The 22,759-nt window shown below is 36.5% G+C and overlaps 1 protein-coding gene across 1 annotated transcript in view; it reads right to left on the reverse strand.

Annotated features, from left to right (window-relative positions):
* Positions 1 to 1,038: 1,038 nt before the first annotated feature.
* C7H11orf65 (chromosome 7 C11orf65 homolog) overlaps positions 1,039 to 22,759 on the reverse strand; it is an 81,311-nt gene continuing 59,590 nt past the window's right edge. The window contains exons 6-8 of the mRNA XM_059068276.1: positions 9,631 to 9,801; positions 3,355 to 3,410; positions 1,039 to 1,190 (exon numbers count right to left, since the gene is read on the reverse strand). Of these exons, the coding sequence (XP_058924259.1) occupies positions 1,039 to 1,190; positions 3,355 to 3,410; positions 9,631 to 9,801 (379 nt within the window). The remainder of the gene's footprint in view (positions 1,191 to 3,354; positions 3,411 to 9,630; positions 9,802 to 22,759) is intronic.

Raw genomic sequence — 22,759 nt, forward strand, 5'->3', positions numbered from 1 at the left:
CTGTGGAAGCTAAGAGACAGATTTTTGCTTTTCTGGCTCCTTTAGTTAATGGTGCCCCTGTAACCCAGTTTTGTTCAAAGATGCCTAAGCTGAATGGCACCGGGGATTCTAGTAAGGCTTTTTTTTTTTTTTTTTTCACTTTATTTTATTTTTTTTTGATTCTTTAAGTTCTTTTTTTTTTTTTTTAACATCTTTATTTGAGTATAACTGTTTTACAATAGTGTGTTAGTTTCTGCTTTATAACAAAGTGAATCAGTTATACATATACATATGTTCCCATATCTCTTCCCTCTTGCATCAACCCTCCCTCCCACCCTCCCTATCCCACCCCTCTAGGTGGTCACAAAGCACAGAGGTAAACTCCCTGTGCTATGTGGCAGCTTCCTACTAGCTATCTAATTTACATTTGGTAGTGTGTATATGTCCCTGCCACTCTCTCACATCGTCACCGCTTACCCTTCCCCCTCCCCATATCCTCAAGTCCATGCTCTAGTAAGTCTGTGTTTTATTCCCGTCCTACCACTAATCTCTTCATGACATTTTTTTTTCTTAGATTCCATATATATGTGTTAGCATACGGTATTTGTTTTTCTCCTTCTGACTTACTTCACTAGTAAGGCTTTTGCATTCTAATAAAAGGAGAACTTGCTACACTGCCCTTTTTCTTTTTTTAATGGAGAAAGGGCTCTGCCTGATAGAAATGCACAAATAAAGAATGCTTCAAATAAAGAAGAAAAACAATCAGACTGAGGGGTTTTTTTGCACCTAAGTATAATATTTTTATTTAAGTGTGATTGTTAGAATACTACAGTTTCGCAGAATACCAGGAATAATTTCTACATTTTCCATGGCTACTGTATTCAGTCTGATGTTCTATTTCTGTTTAATCCTCCTTACTTTTAATTGGGCTAGATTCTGTGCCAAGAATATACAAGTCATTCCAGCCAGAATAAACTATCTCTGATGGAATCAGGGCTTGAAGGGTTAAAGCTCAGAAAAGAAATTGTAGTTTATAATTATATTTTTATATAGTTATACTTATATTCCATAAGTGGAATCAGGCTTTAGTCTAGTGAAAGTTGGTCCTTCATAAATATTGTCAAATGAAGTATCTTCTTGTGTTCCCATTTCCTCTTCCAATATATCTTTATAGTCATATTTTTTTTCCTGTGCTTGCTCAAACCTGAAACCTAGAGAGGAATGACAAATATTTAGAAAGATGCAAGATATGACAGGATATAGACTTATTCAATATGCTACTGCATTCCAGGTAAGGTCTATTCCACATTCCTTCTCACCACTCTTAGAGAAGATATCTTTATATCCTATTTAACCGAAACAATAAATGTCCCAAATTTCTGAGATCATCCTACTTTCCACTACCATATTTTATTATCCATCTTTACAAAAGGCTCTGTAGGATCTGTGTTTGAGGTTTGACCTACTACTAGCTAGCTCTATAATTTTTTTTTTTTTTTTTTGCTAGCTCTGTAATTTGAAGCAAGTTATTTAACCTTTGTCTCAGTGTCCTCTTCTATAAAGGGGATAGATGGGGATAATAATAGCACATGCCTCAGCATATTTTTGTGAGAACTAAGTGTGATGGTGCATGTAAAGAACTTGGCATTTAGTTAGTACTCCACAATTAACTATTAGCTAACAGTTCTTTATTCACAAACAAAGAGAAGCCTTTTCTGTCCCTAGAGCTAAAGTTCAAATTCTGGATTTGATTTCCTCATGCTTCTTGAAGAAGTGGCACACATTCCCTACTCTTTTCAATGCCAGCATCTTCAATATATCACCTTCTACTGCCTCAGTTTTGATGCAGATCTCCATTACTTAAAATAATTTTCACTTGCTCTTATGCTCCTTCCAATTACCATGCTATATCTTTCCTTCTTTTCACAATAATCTCTTTTAGCTCAGTAATTTATATTATCTGCTTCCATTTTTTGTACTTGTCATTCCTTTCGAGTACAAAATTCCTGCCATTGAGACTCTACTATGTTCTACACATTCGGAACTCAGTAGTAAACAAAACAAATAACTTCCTGCCCTCAAGTGACAAGAGTTGCCTAAACCTGTTCTCCAGAAGGCCATCAACTGCATTAAACCTCTGAAGTGGAAACCACAGAGTGTTTGAGGACCAGGCTAGATGCCAGTGATGCTGGGTTGTGAGCCAGGGGGAGAGAGTGGGACATGATAAGGGTGGAAAGCTAGACCAGAGCCAGAATGCCATGATAAAGTTAGGGTTTTATTCCAAGCGCAGTGGAAAACTATAAGAGGCATCAGGGGTAGTCCTCGTTAAGAGTATGGGTTCTAGAGCTACCTAGTCTTAATTCAAATCCTGGCCCTCACAGGAACTGACCTTGAGCAAGTAACTTGGCATCTCTTTGCTTGTCTGTAAAATGTAGATAATAGAACCTATCTCATTGGGTTGTTCTGAAGATCAAATGAATCAATTTTATAAAACACTCTAAGACAGCACTTCCACATGGTAATTGCTAAAGAATAGTTTGTTAAATAAGTGTTTTGATTTAATTATGCTGATTTAAATTTGTAGGTCACTATCTATTGTGTGGGGAATGGACTGGAGGAGTATAAGTTTAGAGACCGTTGCAGAAGCCTGCAGAGGGATGATGGCAACTTGGACTGTGGTGGTGGCAATGAGTTGTAAATAAGTGGGTAGGTTCAAGCTAATAATAGCTAACATTTATAGAGTACATACTATGTGCCAAGCACTATTATTCTATGCCTTTACATATATTATCTCTTATTATCTCACAACAATATATGAGCTAGGTACTATTGTTATTTTCATTTTATAGATGAGGAAACTGACCAAGTAACTGGCCCAAGATCATACAGACAGTAAACAGTAGAGCCCAAAATCAAAACCAGGCAGTTATGAATCAGCACTCCATAATTATAACCTCTGTTTTACTGCCAATCACAGATGACAGTGGGACAGAACTCATACACTCAGATTATATGAAAACTATAATTAGGCTTTGGCTATGTTAGAATTATTGATACTTCTAGAATAGCATTTATTTTGCCAAGTGAAGTTTGCTCATTAAAAATTATTACTGAAACATGATATGCAACATTTTAAAAGGATTCATTATTTTTTAAAAAAATTTTATCCAACTCTAAATAAAATAGAAAATTTCCTTCTATTCTCAAATAACAATTTTACATATAAAGGCAAAAATGACTTGGCAAATTTATTTATGTCTATATACTGTGCAGAGTGCTGAAGTGTTTGTTAGGTGCTTAGAAATGTGTACATGTCTGGAAAGTACTGTTTTTGTTTATAAGAATTTCCCATTATTGCTAAAAAAAATCACCTACTTTTGAAGTTAGCTGAAGAGTTGCTTGTAGCAATTTCCTTCCAGTTGGCAATGTACCTAAGCACATTACATAGACATTCACTAAATTAAATTGACTTATTAGTAAGTAATAAATTGATTCATTAGTACATACTTAGACTACTTCTAAAATTCTACTTTATCTATGAAACCTTAGATTAATGTGACAAATTCACTAGTCCAAATGTTTAATTTCTTGACTTTCCCACATCCAAGTAGCTCTCATGCACCTAAGGCAACCCACAGGACAAGGAGTTGGAGGAGGTATAAAAATGGTGCCCACCATCTACCACGTTGGTGCCCTTTGGCCTCCCACCAACACATGTCTCCTTATTTTATCCTGTTCCATTCCTGCTAGATCATATCCTCAACTAAGTGACAACTAAGATGTTAGTTAACTTCTAAATTAAAAGTACGAATGGAAAACTCTGAGAGGAAAAAAGTCATGGGAAAACTACAGCAACAAAACCTCCTTGGTTCTGCATTGCCAGACCTACTATCTCTGAGGTATACATTTAAATTATTTAGTTTATGATCTTATTAGAGACATGGTGCTGTCTTTGCTGTGTCCAGTAAACATGAGATCATATTCAAGCAGGGTACATGCAGTTGCCACTTCAGTTCCCTAAATAGAGACTGAAATAGGGAGACAGATGTAGCCCAAGAAGAGGTAGATAGGGAAGGACAAGTATGATGAACTACGAAGATGAGAGAAAGCTCCAAGGCCCAGGTTTCCTGTGACTTGTTGCATCACATTTTGGTCTCTGTATCCCCCTTTCCCAAGCCTTCTTTCTTACAACTGTACCCAAGAAATCAGGTAAGGAGTTGATCACAGCAGGTGCTAAAAGGAAGCTGGCTGAGAAAGGAGGAGGAGGATTAGAATTGTCATGTAATTCAGGAAACACTGATTTTCATTTGAATTATTTTTACTTTTGTTAACTTTGTATTCCTGAATTTTTTGTTATAAGAAGGTATATATTATGCAATGGTGTTTAATTGTAATAAAATACTGTGTCTAAGTCAGCTCGTTCTTGTTACTTCTACCTCTTGTTGCTCCAAGAACTTTATTCTGTGGCCTTAAATGAGATAGTGCTGGGTCACTGTTAAATGAAAAGATGCAAGATAACAGCAGGTGGTTTAAACCCTTTCCAGGACCTCTTAGTTGACAGTTCAATCTGGCTTAACCTTAAATTAGGCAGACTGTGCTTTCAGTGGTTGCTCAGGAGCACTATGAATAGTGGGTGTCAATAACTCTGCTTCCTTAGATTTATATACTGAAAGATTTTCATTCCACCTTCAAGGTACCAAGATAAAGGACCTTTGATCGATTGTATGCTAAATCCTGACAGTCTGGGGCAAAAGCTTATGCCATATTTAAGGTTGATCACTGACCCTGCTTTACGTGAGATCAGGATATGAATTTATTCAATTGTTAAAAAAGAACTCCTCATCAGGAACATGACAGCAGTAGCCAATGAGAAATCAAAGCTTTACAAATAGAAGCAACAATCTGATTATATCCTTATCATGCTGTTTATATAATAAAGCTGATCTGTCTCTCTAAGAAGTTTTTGAAATTTCTTTTTAGATACTAGCAGAGTAAAGTATATGTGGACTCTACCATGAATCCCTCAGGAGTATAAATTTAACATCTTAATGGCCTGGGGAAAATCCCTATCCAGAGAGGCAATATAACTACCTGTCTTAGAAATCAAAGGGGCAACTTCAGACATAGAAACTACCCACTGAGAGCTCTCACCAACAGGGTTAATAGAACATCAGGAAATTATTTAAGATATCCCAGCTGCTGATGACTTAATGGGTTATGTTAAATTTCACTTGCAGTTTGAAAAATATGAAGATCCTGGAAGAGGAACATCCATCTCTCTAGAGAATGCACCCCTGAAAATGCATCAGGATGAATGCCAGCAGTAGGCAGAGTAGCCACTATGTGGCATTGTAGGTGACTCAGTAACAGCATTGCAGGCATTGCTTTATGTTCTAGGCACCTGCAGCAATGTATCTCTGGATACTACGGAATTTGCAACAGTACTCATCAGTGTCCTTGAGTCCAAGAGTGAAGTTGGCTCTATCCAATCCATTCTTCAAAATTATAATAATATTGTACTCAATTGATATTGTTGCCCTGTGCATCTGAAGTTGTACATGGTTTCTTCCCAGGAGAGCATCCACCTGTCATAACAAGGGGCTAGCACAAAAGCCTTTGGGAAGAAACTGGTTTGTATCACTCAATATCAGTGTTCAACACATGTATGTCATTCTAATGGTCCAATGATCAAAAATTGTTTATAGATTTTGAAGGATACTCTCCAAGGAATTAGTGGCAACCAATTCTTCTGAAGGGAAAAATGACTTTGAAATTCTCATCAAATAAGGTATTATAAAGCCAGTTACAAATATCTAGACAACTACAAAGATCTAAGAGGAAAGTAGACTGTGGAGACCATAAATATACTGGGAAGAAGGTGTTCTCCTAATGTCTGCTCTCAGATAGGGGAAGGTCTTTGCAAATTCTTGTCTTGCCTGAGATAATCAGTAGGCTGTGGTCAGTAATACTACTGAAATATTCCCAAATAATCATGCTGGATTCCATCTGAAATTTTTGTTGTCTAGAGATCAGTAGAAAAACTTGCTTTCTAACAATTCCAAGTAGGTGGGTGCCAAATTATGCTCAAGTGGGTGCCAAATTATGCTCAAGTCAGAGAACGAACTGATAGAGGTTGTACATAATTTGGAAACATGAGGTATCTGCATTTTTAATTTATTTTATTTTTATTTATTTATTTACTTCTTTATTGGAGTACAATTGCTTTACAATGTTGTGTTAGTTTCTGCTGTGTAACAAAGTGAATCAGCTATATGTATACATATATTCCCACACCCCCTCCCTCTTGCACCTCCCTCCCACCCTCCCTATCTCCCCCTTAGGTGGTCACAAAGCACCGAGCTGATCTCCCTGTGCTATGTGGCTGCTTCCCACTAGCTATCTATTTTACATTTGGTAGTGTATATATGTCCATGCCACTCTCTCACTTCATCCCAGTTTACCCTTCCCCCTCCCCGTATCCTCAAGTCCATTCTCTATGTCTGCGTCTTTATTTCTGTCCTACCCCTAGGTTCATCAGAACCTTTTTTTTAGATTCCATATATATGTGTTAGCATGCGGTATCTTTTTTTCTCTTTCTGACTTACTTCACTCTGTATGACAGACTCTAGGTCCATCCACCTCACTGCAAATAACTCAATTTTGTTTCTTTTTATGGCTAATATTCCATTGTATATATGTGCCACATCTTCTTTATCCATTCATCTGTCAATGGACACTTAGGTTAGTTCCAGGTCCTGGCTATTGTAAATAGTGCTGCAATGAACATTGAGGTACATGTCTCTTTTTTGAATTACGGTTTTCTCAGGGTATGTGCCCAGTAGTGGGATTGCTGGGTCATATGGTAGTTCTATTTTCAGTTTTTTAAGGAACCTCCATACTGTTCTCCATAGTGGCTGTATTAATTTACATTCCCACCAGCAGTGCAAGAGGGTTCCCTTTTCTCCACACCCTTTCCAGCATTTATTGTTTGTAGATTTTTTGATGATGGCCATTCTGACGGGTGTGAGGTGATACCTCATTGTGGTTTTGATTTGCATTTCTCTAATAATTAGTGATGTTGAGCATCCTTTCATGTGTTTGTTGACAATCTGTATATCTTCTTTGGAGAAATATCTATTTAGGTCTCACCATATCAAAGCTAGATGTACTTATCCCACTACATACAGAGTATATGATACCAAAAAACCACTTCAAGTCTTCCTGGTTTATTCTGTTTTTATCCTTTTCTCCACGAAGGGAAGCCATTAGGAATCTTCTTCACCTACCAGAGAAGGGTGTTAGGGGATGATAGTGGGGAAAGTCTTGTGTAGACTGAGATGCTCGTTTATTTCTTCCCTTTGAACTGAATTGTTTTTATTCTTTTGTATTCCAGTAGTGATAGCATATAGGATACTGGGTGTGGATTATTTTGTAATCTTTCACTGAAGCTAGCTGGCCCTTTGCTGAATTAGCCAACTGTATAAGGGAAAGGCAGAGCAGGATTTCAAAAGCTTGCCTGAGAGAATTCTCTATCCTGCCCTCATAAGCTCATTCAAAATGGACCTCCCCTACCTCTCTCTCCTTGCTTTACCCTCTTAGGAAAGGAAAAACTACAGCATTATGACTCCTTTCTTTGGATGTCATTTCTTGCATCATTATTACCATCTGTATTTATTCAGTGCCTCAGTAACCACAAATGTACTGTCTATAAGGAATCCCAGTACTATGGTCTGGACAAGATATTGGGGTTACTGAGTCATAAAATCTTTTCACTATTTATTAAAAAATATTTTAGCACATCTACTATGGGTGAGTAGCTCTTTATTCCTTCTTATCTTTCCTTTTTTATTTTTATTTTAATATATTCTTCCCATAATTATCTTTTTTTCTATTATTCTTGTTTTCTCATTCTCCTTTTTTCTTAATCATTCTTTCCCTTTTTTCTTTGTTTCCCTCATCTTTCCTTTTCTCATTGTTCTCTGCTTCCTCTGGCCTTTTTTTTTTTTTAAGCAGATATTCATTTTTATTTATTTATTTATTTATTATTATTATTATTTTTTTTAATTTTTATTTTTTTGGTACGCGGGCCTCTCACTGTTGTGGCCTCTCCCATTGCGGAGCGCAGGCTCCGGACGCGCAGGCTCAGCGGCCATGGCTCACGGGCCCAGGCGCTCCGCGGCATGTGGGATCTTCCCGGACCGGGGCACGAACCCGTGTCCCCTGCATCGGCAGGCGATTCTCAACCACTGCGCCACCAGGGAAGCCCAGATATTCATTTTTAATGGCCTCTTTTTTCTGGTCTATTTTTCAATGGTGGTCAACCTAATTTTTCCTATTTCATGTTCTTATCTCCCTCTTCCAAATGTCTTCCTTTCTCTTATGTTTCTTTACTAACACCATCTTCATTTTATTTTTCCTTCCTCTTCATCCATGCAGTATTCACATTCTTTATTGTAGCTGAGTAAATAGTGAATATTTTTAAAGCTTTATTGAGATATAATTAACATCCCATAAAATTTGCCCATTTAAAGTGTACAATTCAATGGCTTTTTAGTGTATTCACAGAGTTGTGCATCCATCACCACAATCAATTTTAGGACATATCATTACTCCAAAAAGAAACTTCACACCCCTTAGCCATCACTTCCCAATCCCCATAAATCTCTAAGCCCTAGGAAACAACTAATCTACTTTCTGTCTCCATATAATTTGCCTATTCTGGGTATTTCATATAAATGGAGCCATACAATATGTGGTCCTTTGTTATTGGCTTCTTTTACTAAGAAGGTTGATCAGTGTTGTAGCATGATCAGCATTTCTTTTTATTGCCAAATAATATCCCATTGTATGGATATATCACATTTTAATCATCAGCTGATGAATAGATTGTTTCTCAGTCTTTGTTTTTATGAATAATGATGTTATGAATATTCATGTACAAGTTTTTATGGACATGAGTTTTCATTTATCTTGTGTATATACTGAGGAGTAGAAATGCTGGCTGGTATGGCAACTCTATGTTTAACCATTTGAGGAACTGCTGGATTGTTTTCCAAAATGGCTATACCATTGTACATTCCCACTAGCAGTATATAAGGTCTCCAATTTCTCCATATCCTTGCCAACACTGGTACCATATGTCTTTTTAATTATAGCTATCTTTGTGGGTATGAAACAGGATCTTATTGTGGTTTTGATCTGCATTGCCCTGATGGGTATATGAAGTATTTTAAAATTTCCATCACACAACATAGCCTAAAAATGTTTTTCAAGGACCGAAGTATGTCACTGAAAAATTATAATTTTTTAATGTCCCACACAGGAAGATTGGTGAATACAGGCTGAGGAAATTCTTTATATTAATTAATTTCATGTTCTTAGCCTTGTTTCTATATCCCAAAGTAAGACAGACTTAGACTAAGGCATAAGAATAAAGTCTGTTAATAAAGAACACCCAAATCTATTTTTCTTTTTTCTACTTTTAGATCATCCCTTTTTTATCTTTCTCCCTCATTTCCTCTTATTTTCTTTCTAGACAGATAATAAACATTCAAGGTTTTTTTTGAAGATTCAACATGGGAGTAGGAAATATTAGAAAGAAAAATATCTGATGCCTGCCCTCGCTCCCCAAGAATAGCAACATGTACTTACTCATCAAAGTTGAGTGCGTTTGTCCAGTTCAGCACTTCATCCACTTCCCATTCCATCACAGAATCTATTCCACCATCTTCGATAGCTCTTATTAGCCCTTTTGTTGCTGTGTGAATTAAACCTAGAGTTTCACGATTTGTTGACTTAGCCTCCAGGTTTCCTGTGTAGTACCTACATAGAGGAAAGGAAGGGAGATGTAAATCCTTCGAAATATGTGACTGCTAGTGGATGCAGTTAATCTATATTATTGCTGTGAAACTATTTACATAGTAAACCAAATTTTCATCCTATTTAATTCAAATACTGCTAAGCCAAGTTGTATGTGATGGCATCGTCTGGAAAAAACAAAGGAATTTAATCAGCCACACTAACCAGAGAAGCTTCATTTCAAAATCACCTCTCAGTAAGTTGTACTGTTGTGATACAAAGAAAAGCTAAGTATTAAATCACTGAATCATAGAATTATAGAGTCATAGGATCTTGGAGATAACTACTCCAATTGTTTCATAGGTGATGCAATAAATCCTGGAAGAGTAACCTTTACAAAGTCATGTGGCTAATGGCAGATAGGATGCGAGAAGGGAAGGGGAAAAAGGAAAGAGTAAGAGGTAAAAGGAAGAGTGATATTAACATCTTCTTTTGTGTCAGGTACTTTTTATACATTATTTTTAATTCTCTTTAAAAAGATAGCTTTTTAGTTTTATTGTCACAGTTATTTTTATTCCCATTTTATGAATGAGAAAATTGAGACTTGGAAAAGTTAAGAAATTGTTCAAGATCATGTAAGAAGTAAACATGTATATATTAGAGCCAGTATTCAAACCTGACTCCAAGTCCAGACTCCTTTGGCAACACTGTTCTATCTTATATTAGTCTGAGCACATAAATGAATGCATCCACTGAACATGAGCTGAGTAGAGAGAAGTTAGTACCAAGAATATTATAATATAGTGGGTTTTTTGTTTGTTTGTTTGTTTTCCATTTTAAGGTCTACATTGATATTCCTTTTTAAAGGTTAACCTATTCTGAAATTTTGTATTAATTTATTAATTTGACACTCATTTATTGGAAGTGGCTTAGAGGTGGTGTAGAGCAAGGACTGGTATCAAACTACCTGGCTTTTAATCTTGCTTCTATAATTTACTAGCTATATAATCTTTGCCAAATAAGCTAGCCTTTCTGGGCATGTGTCCTCTTCCTTCAAATGGTGATCATAATACTACCACCTCTGCCTATGTTACCTTCTAGGAGTTTTATGGTTTTAGATCTTACATTTAGGTCTTCAATCCATTTTGAGTTCATTTTTGTGTATGGTGTGAAGAAATGTTCTAATTTCATTCTTTTACATGGAGCTGTCCAGTTTTCCCAGCACCACTTATTGAAAAGACTATCTTTTCTCCATTGTACATTCTTGCCTCCTTTGTTGTAGGTTAATTGACTGTAAGTGTGTGGGTTTATTTCTTGGCACTCTATTCTGTTCCATCCATCTATGTGTCTGTTTTTGTGCTAATACCATGCTGTTTTGATTACTGTAGACTTGTAGCATAGTTTGAAGTCTGGGAGAGTGATACCTCCAGCTCTGTTCTTCTTTCTCAAGATTGCTTTGGCAGTTCAGGGTCTTTTGTGGTTCCATATAAATTTAGAATTATTTGTCCTAGTTCTGGGGAAAATGTCCTGGGTATTTTGATAGAGATTGCATTAAATCTGTAGATTGCTTTGGGTAGTATGGTCATTCTAACAATACTAATTCTTCCAGTCCAAGAACATGGTATGTCTTTCCATTTTTTTGTATCATTTTCAAATTCCTTCATCAGTGTTTTACAGTTTTTAGAGTATAGGTCTTCATCTCCTTGATTAAGTTTATCTCTAGGTATTTTATTCTTTTTGATGCAATTTTACATAAGTTATAGCAATTTTGGGGGGATATGTCTCCTAAGGCAAAAGAAATAAAGTCAAAAATAAACAAATGGGACTTAATTAAACTTAAAATCTTTCCACGGCAAAGGAAACTATCAACAAAATGAAAAGGCAACCTACTGAATGGGAGAAACTATTTGCAAATGATATGACTGATAAGGGATTAATCTCCAAAATATATAAACAGCTCATACAACTCAATATCAAAAAACCAAACAATGCAATTAAAAAAATGAACAGAAGATCTGAGTAGACATTTTTCCAAAGAAGACATACAGGTGGCTAACAGGCACAAGAAAAGATGCTCAACATCGCTAATCACTTGAGAAATGCAAATCAAAACCACGACAAGATATTACCTCACACCTGTCAGAATGTTGACCAAAAAGTCTACAAATAACAAATTTTGGTGAGGATGTGGAGAAAAGGGAACGTTTGTACAAATGTAAATTGGTGCAGCCACTATGGAAAACAATATAGAGGTTCCTCAGAAAACTAAAAATAGAAATACCATATTTCCACTGCTGGGTATATATAATCCAAGGAAAATGAAAACACTAATTTGAAAAGATACATGCATCCCAATGTTCATAGTAAGGTTATTTATAATAGCCAAGATATGGAAGCAACTTAAGTGTCCAACTACAAATGAATGGATAAAGAAGATGTGGTATGTATATATATAATGCAATATTAGCCATAAAAAAGAATGAAATTCAACTGTTTGCAAAAAGATGAATGGACCTAGAGAGTATTATGCTAAGTGAAATAAGTCAGAGAAAGACAAATACTCTATGTTATCACTTATATGTGGAATCTAAAACAAGTGAATGTATATAACAAAAGAGAAACAGACCCACAGATATAGAGAACAAACTAGTAGGTTACTAGTGAGGAGCGGGAAGGGGGAGGGGCAACATAGTGGTAGGGGATTAAGAGAAACAAACTACAATGTATAAAATAGATAAGCAACAAGGATATATTGTACAGCACAGGAAAATATAGCTATTGTTTTATAATAACGTTAAATGGAGTATAATCTTTAAAAATATTGAATCACTATGTTGTACACTTGAAACATATAATATTGTAAATCAATTATACTTCAAAAAAACCCACTACTTCCTCCTAGCTTTCTTGAGAGGTTTAGAAGTGTAAATCCCTGTAAAGCATTTAGGACAAAGACTAGCACATAGTAAACAATCAATAAAAGAAGGCTTATATAATCCTGTAGCAAGAAATATGACAGTGACAAGATATGTCCCTGCACTCATGAAGTTTCTGCTTTGTCAGACTTTACATGGATATAATCCATGAGATTAAAAAAAAAAAAGGAACAGCATCCAGGTTTCCAGCTCTAATCTTAAGTGTTTGTATATTTGGGAAGGTAAAACACGAAGGAATTCATAAAAAATGCATTCACCCCCAGCCTTCCAGCATTTTTGATTTCTAAATGCATTTTTGCTGTGGCATGAGAATTAATTAATAAATCTGGGCCAATGGGTACCATCATTCGTTCATTCATTCATTTAAAACATGGGTGCCTATTATGTTCAGGGAATAGAGAATATCTATTTTTGCTCTCATACTTTGCTTAAAGAGAATTATAAAACTTATTTCAATAATGTAATTCTGTTTTGAACTCTTTAAAAATTAGTCACTATTAAGTGGTCTATAATAGTCATAAAACAAGTTAGCAAGTACGAACAGAATTTCAAATACAATAGTGATCAGAAATAAAGATTGCTTTATAATACTCATAACTTGTTTTATAAAGAGTGTTATTTTAAAAAGAAAACAAATACAATATAAAATTTGACTTTATAAATAATATTGTAATATATTCACTTTAAATGTTCTCATTTTTTCTAAACTAAAAAATTTAATGTTTAAATTTTTAAACTGAATTTTTTCTAAAACTCATGACAGGGAGAGAAGTTTAAATGCAAAGACCTAGTAAGAACCAAGGTTGAAATTGGAAATGAGGTCAAGGAGAGCTAAGATCTGTAGGTACACAGGAAAGGAACAGATGTGAAAATCAGAATTCTTTTAGTAAGACAGAGGTTAAAAAAAATCAAGGTTTTGTTGATTTTGTTAACTGTTGATTCTCAGCAACAGTCAAATGGAAGGGTTTAAATGCCATCAATTACCAAAGCACACAAAGTAAAATTTCTCATTCATCCCCTGCAACCTTATAAAACGGAAACGACACTCAGCCATAAGGATTAATGCATTCATTCATTCAGCAAACAAGCAACATACATTCATTAAGCATCTACTGTGTCTGAGGCCCAGTGCTAATTAAGAAATAGAACAGAATCTCTGTTCTTTAGGCACTAAAAGTCCTAGTGGAGATGGCAGACAAATATACAGATAATAGCAAAAACATGACAATTGACTATATAGAAGATCTATGTGGCACATCAAAACGAAGTGCTTAACTATGCCTAGGTATGTCAGAGAAGGCTTCAGAAGGAGATATTTGAGCCAAGTATCAAAAGATGAAGATCTTGTTGCCATGTAGCTGGAGCCAGAAAAGAGCAACCTAAGGATAAAGAATATCATGTGGGATGTAGGTGATGGGGAGCCCCTAACATGTTTCAGGTAAGGAAGTGATTTAATTTATGTTTTAAAAAATCACCTGTCTTTATATAGAGATGGAGAAGATATTAGAGACAAAGAGACCAATTAGAAGGACTTGGCCGGTGAAGTAGAGTTGAGAATGATGAGATGCTACAGTGGGGAGTGAGAGAAATGTCAGACTTCGGAGATACTTTGGAAGCACAGTTAATAGAACCTAATGACAGATTACACATAAGAGCTTATGAAAGGTAAGAAGGCTAGGACAACATCTACATTTCTGGCTTGGATGACTAGGTAAATGATGGTGTCATAAACTGAGGCCAGGAGGAATACTGAAAAGAAACCACTTTTATGATGTGAAAGATAAGAAATTCAGTTTTGGACCTGTTGAGTTTGAGATGGAAATGGCCATATAATTAGAAATAACAGAGCTCAGTTATGGATGAGGATTGTTTTGAGAATAAATAAACATAGGAAAGAGAAAAGAAATAAAAAAGATTATTATTCATGTGCATTGGCTTATTACTAGATGGCTCCCAGCTGGTGCTATACCTGAGCTTCAGCAAGTCTTAACACCATTCTGTCAAAGCCAGCTGTTTCTAGGTAATGATGAGTGTATTTTGTTGTTCTGAGCCCATTACCACAATTCCTTTGCTGTACATGGGTCTCCTGGTTGTAGATAATATTGTATGTAATAAAATGATGATGGATAAGGCATTCTGTAATGAATGGTATTGGCATCCCTGTAACCCTGGCCACTTTGGGCAATCACTGAGTAGTGGCGGAAAATGCTGACATACACGGGATGGATCATCTTATCCATCTGACTACTGACAGCTTTTGCCTTATCTAAGCCCTTTGGAGGACATTCACAAGGACGCCAATATATTTAGTGCCCATTCTGAGTATATCTCTCCCCAGACCTAATCACCAGTTTTCCAACTTATTTACAAGTCCCTAATCAGCTGAGAAACTTTTAGCTACTGCCCACTGTCAATAAGATCCCAACCCCCCTTGTATATGAAGTGGAGCTTCCTTCAGTTGTGCTCACTGGGAGAATATCCTTTCACCATTTTCTGGGCCAGTTGAGGGATTGTAATCTAGTGACTGTCTGTTTTTGGATGTTGCCAGCATCCTGTGCAGATCCACGGTGAATTAGACCTAATATACTCTCCCTCTGTTAACATGTCACAAGTGACTCCTCATGAAGCCAGAAGTATGGAGATGAAGAGGATCCAATGTAGCATAAGTAGGTGTTGAAGAAGTCTGGGCCACCTGCTCATACAGTTTACCCTTGGGCTTCTGGACCTTCTCAGACCCATTCTCATATATACATCTACTTTATACTGAAATGATGCTGTATACTCTGTTTTACGGTTCAATGGATTAGATAAAATCCAGGTCAGTTCATAATCACATAGCACTTGGTATCCTACTGACAAGCTTCCAGTCTCTACCAGGACACAGTAGCAAGCCTGGAACAAATTTTCAAATAGCTTTTGACAGAGATGGGCACTACCTTACTCCTAAACCCTAGAGGTCTGTGCTATGACCCTCCTATTAGGGTTCTTTAGAAGTTCCATACAGTCTTTCACTGTCTGCCAGAGACATTTCTAATATTGTTTGGACTGCTGGGCTATAATGCCCAAGTGGTAGGGCAGCTTGACCACATTTTGAACCTGCTACCATGTTTTTCTTTACACCATGTCCCACTGGCACCTGCTAGCCTTATTAATTACCTACTAAATGGGTTAGAGCAGCATGCATATTTTACCTCCCAAATCCAGAGAGTGTTGTGTGTCTTCAAGGTGCAAGGTACAGAATCTTGCCTCTCACTTTAGAAAGGATATCCCAAAATGTTTATAAGCTTCAGCTATGTGGCAGACCCTTAACTTTTTGCCAAGTTTATCTCCCCCCTTCTAGTGTGTACTTGTCCTGTTAAGTCATCTAGGGAGTTGTCATTTTCTACTCACCATGGTCATTTAGTATAAGGTCACCAGTGTAAAGGACAGGCATGATGTTTTATGGGAACTGAGATACCATGCCCCTGGGGACAAGAGCAAGAAAGCTGACATAGCTCTGAGAGCAAGATGTAAAGATACACTCTGTTATTTCCATGTAAATGCAAACTCTTCTCTTTTTGTTTACTGATCAGGATGGGAAAGAACACATTTGCCAGGTCAAAAACAGCCTAACAGATGCTAGGGACAGTGTTGATTTGCTCCATTAAAGAAACCACATCTGGAGGAAGCTTAGCTGCAATTTGTGTCACCACCTGACTTCTACCACTTCAAAGTTCCATTATTCCCAGTGAACTAAAGGAACAAATTCCATCACAATTTTCCCCACTGTCATCTTCAGTCTATAAAGAACAGCGACCACAAATTCATCAAGAATTCTGCTGCTCCCCTAATTTCTTAATAACCTGATGAAGAGGATATCCTCTGGGTCCCACTGTGGTTATAGCCAGTGGGTGGCTAAACATATTGCACGTAATAGGAACAAATATATGCATTCCCTGAGCCTTCAGAAATCCTTTTCTACAGTATACTAGAGAAGTTCAGGCATTTCGTAACTGTAGAGCTTTGGTTGAATTCAGGCTTTGATGAGCCAACCTAACAGACCAAACAGCATTTCTGTTGTTGTTTTGGTTTGGTTTGGGTTTTTTTGGCCGCACTGTGCGGCTTACAGGATCTTAGTTCCCTGACCAGGGATCGAACCCATGCCCCCTGTGGTGGAAGCTCAGAGTCCTAACCACTGTACCTCTAGGGAAGTCCTTAAACACCATTTATTTCTGGATACTCAATCCAACACATTAAATCCATAACCTCAGGTGAGTGTGGCCATATCAATAAATTCAGCCCAATCAACGTCTGAACACCTTAGAATCCACTTTCACACATGCTTCTGAGCTCCTGTCAATACAGATTGGTAAATTCTCGGAACTCTTTTGGTTTATAAATGTCATCTCCTCCTGGAGTAGATCTTGTTCCTCTCTGTCTGGGCTGTCCTGAGATACGTCTCAGTGTGGACTGGAGGCATTGAGGAAATGGTTGTGGGGGAATCCTAAGGAGAATCGGCATAAGTGTGTGGGCCAACTGAGCCAGGTGCAGTCAGTGAAAGGCCTTTATGCAGAGAAGGGCTGGTTTCCTCAAAACAGGGAGGAGGGTTTCCTCCATCAGCAGGAGAGTTTGAAGGCTCAAGGTTCTCAGCTTTGTCTATGTCTGCCCAAATATCCCCATCCCAGTTCTCACCATTCCACTTCTTCCCCACTAATGTCCTTAGCTAGCTTAGTGCACAAGACCTGTCTAGGTCTTTTGATTGCACTGCAAGCACTATGACTTTGTGACCCTTTCAACTTGCCCCTGGATTGCCTCCAATTCACCCTGCAACCACAGGGGATGAAGGATTACTCCATGGAGATCTTCTGATTGTCTGATCATGTTCTTAAATTTTTTTTTTACAACTTAGTGAGGTATAAGTGATATACAGTAGACTGTATTTAAGCTGTACAATTTGAACAGTTTTGACATAAGTATACACCTGTGAACCAATCACTGTTAATAAAAGAAACAAACATATCCATCACCCCCCAAAGTTCCTTGTGCTACTTTGTTATCCTTCCCTCCCTCCTTTCCCCCACCCTCATCTCCAGACAACTACTCATCTGCTTTGTATCATTCTAGATTTCTTTGTATTTTCCAGAATTTTATGTAAATGAAATCATATAATATATACTCTTTTTTGACTGATTGCTTTCATTCAGCATCATTATTTTGAGATTCATCCATGTTGTTATGTATGAACAATTCATTCCTTTGTACTGCTGAGTAGTATTCCTTTGTGTAGATCTATCACAATTTGTTTATCCATTGACATTTGTGTTGATGGGTTGTTTCTGGTTTTGGGCTATTAGAAATAAAGCAGCTATGAACTTGCATTACAGTCTTTCTGTAGACATGTTTTTATTTCTCTTGGGTAAATATCTGAGTAGAATGGCTGGATTTAATAGTAGATGTGTGTAACTTGTAAAATTTTAAAAAAACCTGTCAAACTGTTTTCCAAAGTGTGTGTACCAGTTTGCATTTGCTCCATATCCATGCCAATAATTGGTATGACAGACTGTTTTAGCCATTCTAGTGGTTGTGCAGTGGTATCTCATTAGTTTTGTTTTGCACTTTCCTAATGACTAATGATGATAGTCATTAGTTCACTTGTGCTTTTTTGCTATTTGTATATTCATTGGTAGAGTGCTCAGATATTTTGCCCATTTTAAAATTAGGTTGTATTCTTATCATTGAATTTTGAGAGGTTTTTTTTTTTTTTTTAACATATTCTAGATACAAGACTTTTATCATGTACATATTTTGCAAATGTTCTCTTCCTGTCTGTGACTTGCATTTTTATTTTTGCAAAAGTGTCTTCAGGAGAACAAAAGCTTTTAACTTTGAGGAAGTGCAATTTAACAATCTTTTCTTTTATACTTCATGCCTTCTGTGTCCTATTTAAGAAATCTTTGCCAGAAACAAAGTCACTAAGATTTTCTTGTTTGCTTACTTTTGGATATTTTATGGTGTTAACTCTGATTTTTTTAAGGTCTCATAAAGTGCTTTTTAAAATTTAAAAAATATTTTTTTAACATCTTTATTGGAGTATAACTGTTTTACAATAGTGTGTGTTTTTCGTTTACAACAAAGTGAATCAGTTATACATATACATATGTTTCCATATCTCTTGCATTGCTTTTATTTTATGATTTTTTTCAGATATATACATACTTTTCAGATTATTTTCCATTATAGGTTATTACAAGATATTGAATATAGTTCCCTGTATTATACAGTAAATCCTTGTTGCTTATTTATTTAATGTATAGTAGTTTGTATCTTTTAATCCCATCTTCTAAATTATCCCTCTCCACACTTTCCCCTTTGGTAATCATAAGTTTGTTTTCTATGTCTGTGAGTCTGATTCTGTTGTGTATATAGTTTCATTTGTATTATTTTTAGATGCCACATATAAGGGATATCATGTAATATTTGTCTTTTCTCTGATTTATTTCATTTAGTATGATATTCTCTAGGTCTATCCATGTTACTGTAAATGGCATTATTTTATTCTTTCTTATGGCTAATATATATATATATATATATATATATATATATACATATATACATATATGTATATATATATACACACACATCTTCCTAAACCAATCATCTGTTGATGGGCTTGGGTTGTTTCCATACCCTGGCTATTGTAAATAGTGGTGCTATGAACATTGGGGTACATGTATCTTTTCAAATTAGTGTTTCTGTCTTTGCTGGATATATGCTTAGGAATGGGATTGCTGGATCATATGGTAGCTCCTTTTTAGTTTAAGGAACCTCCATACTGTTTTCCATAGTGGCTGTACCAATTTACATTCCCACCAACAGTGTAGAGGATTTCCTTTCCTCCACATCCTCTCCAGCATTTATTATTTGTAGACTTTTTGGTTATTGCCATCCTGACAGGTGTGAGGTGATACCTCATTGTGGTTTTGATTTGCATTTCTCTAATAATTAGTGATGTTGAGCATCTTTTCATGTGCCTGTTGGTCATCTGTATGTCTTCTTTGGAGAAATGTCTATTTAGGTCTTCTGCCCACTTTTTGATTGGGTTGTTTGTTTTTTTGATATTGAGTTGTATGCACTATGGTGTTAATTCTTATATTTAGATCTATGATCTTTTCCAAATGAATTTTATATATGATGTGAGATAAGGATCAAGATTCATTTCTCTGCATTTGAGTATCCAATTTGTTGAAAAGAATATCCTTTTCCAATTAAATTGCCGTGACACCTGTGTTGAAACTCATTTAACAGTATGTGTGTGGGTCTATTTCTCAACTGCCTATTCTGTTCCATTGATCTGTATGTCTATCTTAATGCCAGTACCACAATGTCTTTTTTAAAAATAAAGTTATATTTTATTTATTTTTAGTTTTGGCTGTGTTGGGTCTTCATTGCTGCATGAGGGCTTTCTCTAGTTGCGGCGAGTGGGGGCTACTCTTGTTGCGGTGCACGGGCTTTTCATTGTGGTGTCTTCTCTTGGTGCAGAGCACGGGCTCTAGGCGTGCAGTCTCAGTAGTTGTGGCACACAAGCTTAGTTCCTCCATGGCATGCGGGATCTTTCTGGACCAGGGATCAAACCCATGACCCATGCATTGGCAGGTGAATTCTTAACCACTTCTCCACCAGGGATGCCTCCACAAGGTCTTGATTATAGTAGTTTTTTTGTTTGTTTGTTTGTTTGTTTGTTTGTTTGTTTGGTGCTAGGCGGGCCTCTCACTGTTGTGGCCTCTCCCATTGCAGAGCACAGGCTCCGGACGAGCAGGCTCAGCGGCCACGGCTCACGGGCCCAGCCGCTCCGCGGCATGTGGGATCTTCCCAGACCAGGGCACGAACCCGTGTCCCCTGCATTGGCAGGGGGACTCTCAACCACTACGCCACCAGAGAAGCCCACAGTAGTTTTAAAATAAGTCTTTAAATCAGGTAATGTAAGTTCTCCAAATTTTTTCCAAAATTATTTTGATTATTCTAGTTCCTTTGCATTTACATATAAATTTTCAAATCAACTTGTCAAATTCCACATAAAACCCTGCTGGAAATTTTGAATGTGATTACATTGACTTTATACATCAATTTGGAGAGAACTGACATATTAACAATATTGAATCTTCTGGTCCATTATTATCTAATGGCTATTTGTTTATTAAATCTTCTCTAAGTTTTATCAGCAATATGTATTACTTTTCAGTGTACAGGTCATGTAGATTTTCCCCTCAATTTATGCCTAGGTATTTCATATTTTCTGATGCTACTGTAAATGTTTTTGTTGTTTGTTGCAATACCATTGGTTTCTGTACCTCACAGCCTTGATAAACTCACCTATTAGTTCCAGTAGCTTTTTAGTAGATTCCTTCGAATTCTGTACTTAGGTGATCATGTCAACTGTGAACAAGGACTGTTTTCGTTCTTCCTTTCCAATCTTAGTGTCTCCCCCACCACTCTGCCCTGCCACCCTTATTGCACTGACTAGGACTTCAATGCAATGTTGTAAAGAAGTGGTGAGTGCAGACATCCTTGCCTTGTTCCTGATCTTAGAGAGAAAGCATTCAGCCATTCACCATTATCATGTTGGATGCAGGCTTTTTATAGACACCCTTTATCAAGTTGAGGAGGCTCTCATCTATTTCTAGTTTGCCAAGAGTTTTCATTACAAATGGTAATTTTGTAAGTATTTTCTCTGCATCTTTTGAGATGATCATATCCAGTTTTGTTTTTTAAGTCTGTTAATATGGTGGATTGCATTGATTGATTTCCAAATGTTAAACCAATATTGTATTCCTGGGATAAACTCCATTTGTTTATAATGTTATTTATTATCATGTATCTATGTTCATGAGAGATATTGGTTGTTATTTTCTTGTAATATCTTTTTTTCTCATAAGCCTTGAGTGGTTTTATATCCAATAACACTTGCCTCATAGAAAATGCTATAAATTTTCCTGTAAGTACTTCTTTAGCTGCATCCCCTAATTTTAATGTTATATTTTCATTTTTTATTAAATCAAAAATATTTTCAAGTTCCTCTTATGACTTCTTTGACTCATGGATTATTTAGATATATGCTGTTTAATATCCAAATATTTGGAGATTTTCCAGAAATTTTTCAGTTATTTTATTGTTTTAAATTCTTTTTTAATCTCATCATGATCAGAGAACCTCCTTTGTATGATTTTAATTCTTTTAAATTTGTGGATTTTTTTTTATGGCTCAGAATATGGTGTATATTGGTGAATGTTTCATGTGCACTTGAAAAGAATGTGTTTTCTTTTGTTGGGTTCAGTGCTCTATAAATGCCAATTATGTCAAGTTGGTTGATAGTGTTGCTCAAGTCTTCTACATCTTTACTAATTTATTGTCTGCTTGTTATATCAATTACTAAGAAAAAGGTTTTGAAATCTCTGATTATAATTTTTGATTTGTCTATTTCTCCTTTCAGTACTATTAGTTTTTGTTTCATGTATTTTGAAGCTGTATTAGGTAAATAAGCATTTAGGATTACGTTCTCTTGATGAATTTACCCCTCTTTATTACTTTGTTTGATATTAATATAGTCACCCCATCTTTCTTTTGATTACTGTTAGCATAGTCCTCTTCTATGTTTTTAATTTTAATTATTTGTTCTCTTAGTTCTTGTACATAACGTATAGTTGGGTCTTGCTTCCTTATCCAGTCTCTCAGTCACTGTCTTTATTCGGGACACTTAGACCATTTACATTTAATATGATTATTGATATGGTTGGTGTTAACCTACATCATGCTATTCATTTTATTTTATTTTTTTGCGGTACGCGGGCCTCTCACTGCTGTGGCCTCTCCCGTTGCAGAGCACAGGCTCTGGACGCGCAGGCTCAGCGACCATGGCTCACGGGCCCAGCCGCTCCGCGGCATGTGGGATCCTCCCGGACCGGGGCACGAACCTGTGTGCCCTGCATCGGCAGGCGGACTCTCAACCACTGTGCCACCAGGGAAGCCCCATGCTATTCATTTTATATTTGTCCTCCCTGTTCTTTGTTTCC

Source organism: Kogia breviceps, chromosome 7 (assembly GCF_026419965.1).
Source record: "Kogia breviceps isolate mKogBre1 chromosome 7, mKogBre1 haplotype 1, whole genome shotgun sequence".
NCBI lineage: Eukaryota > Metazoa > Chordata > Mammalia > Artiodactyla > Physeteridae > Kogia > Kogia breviceps.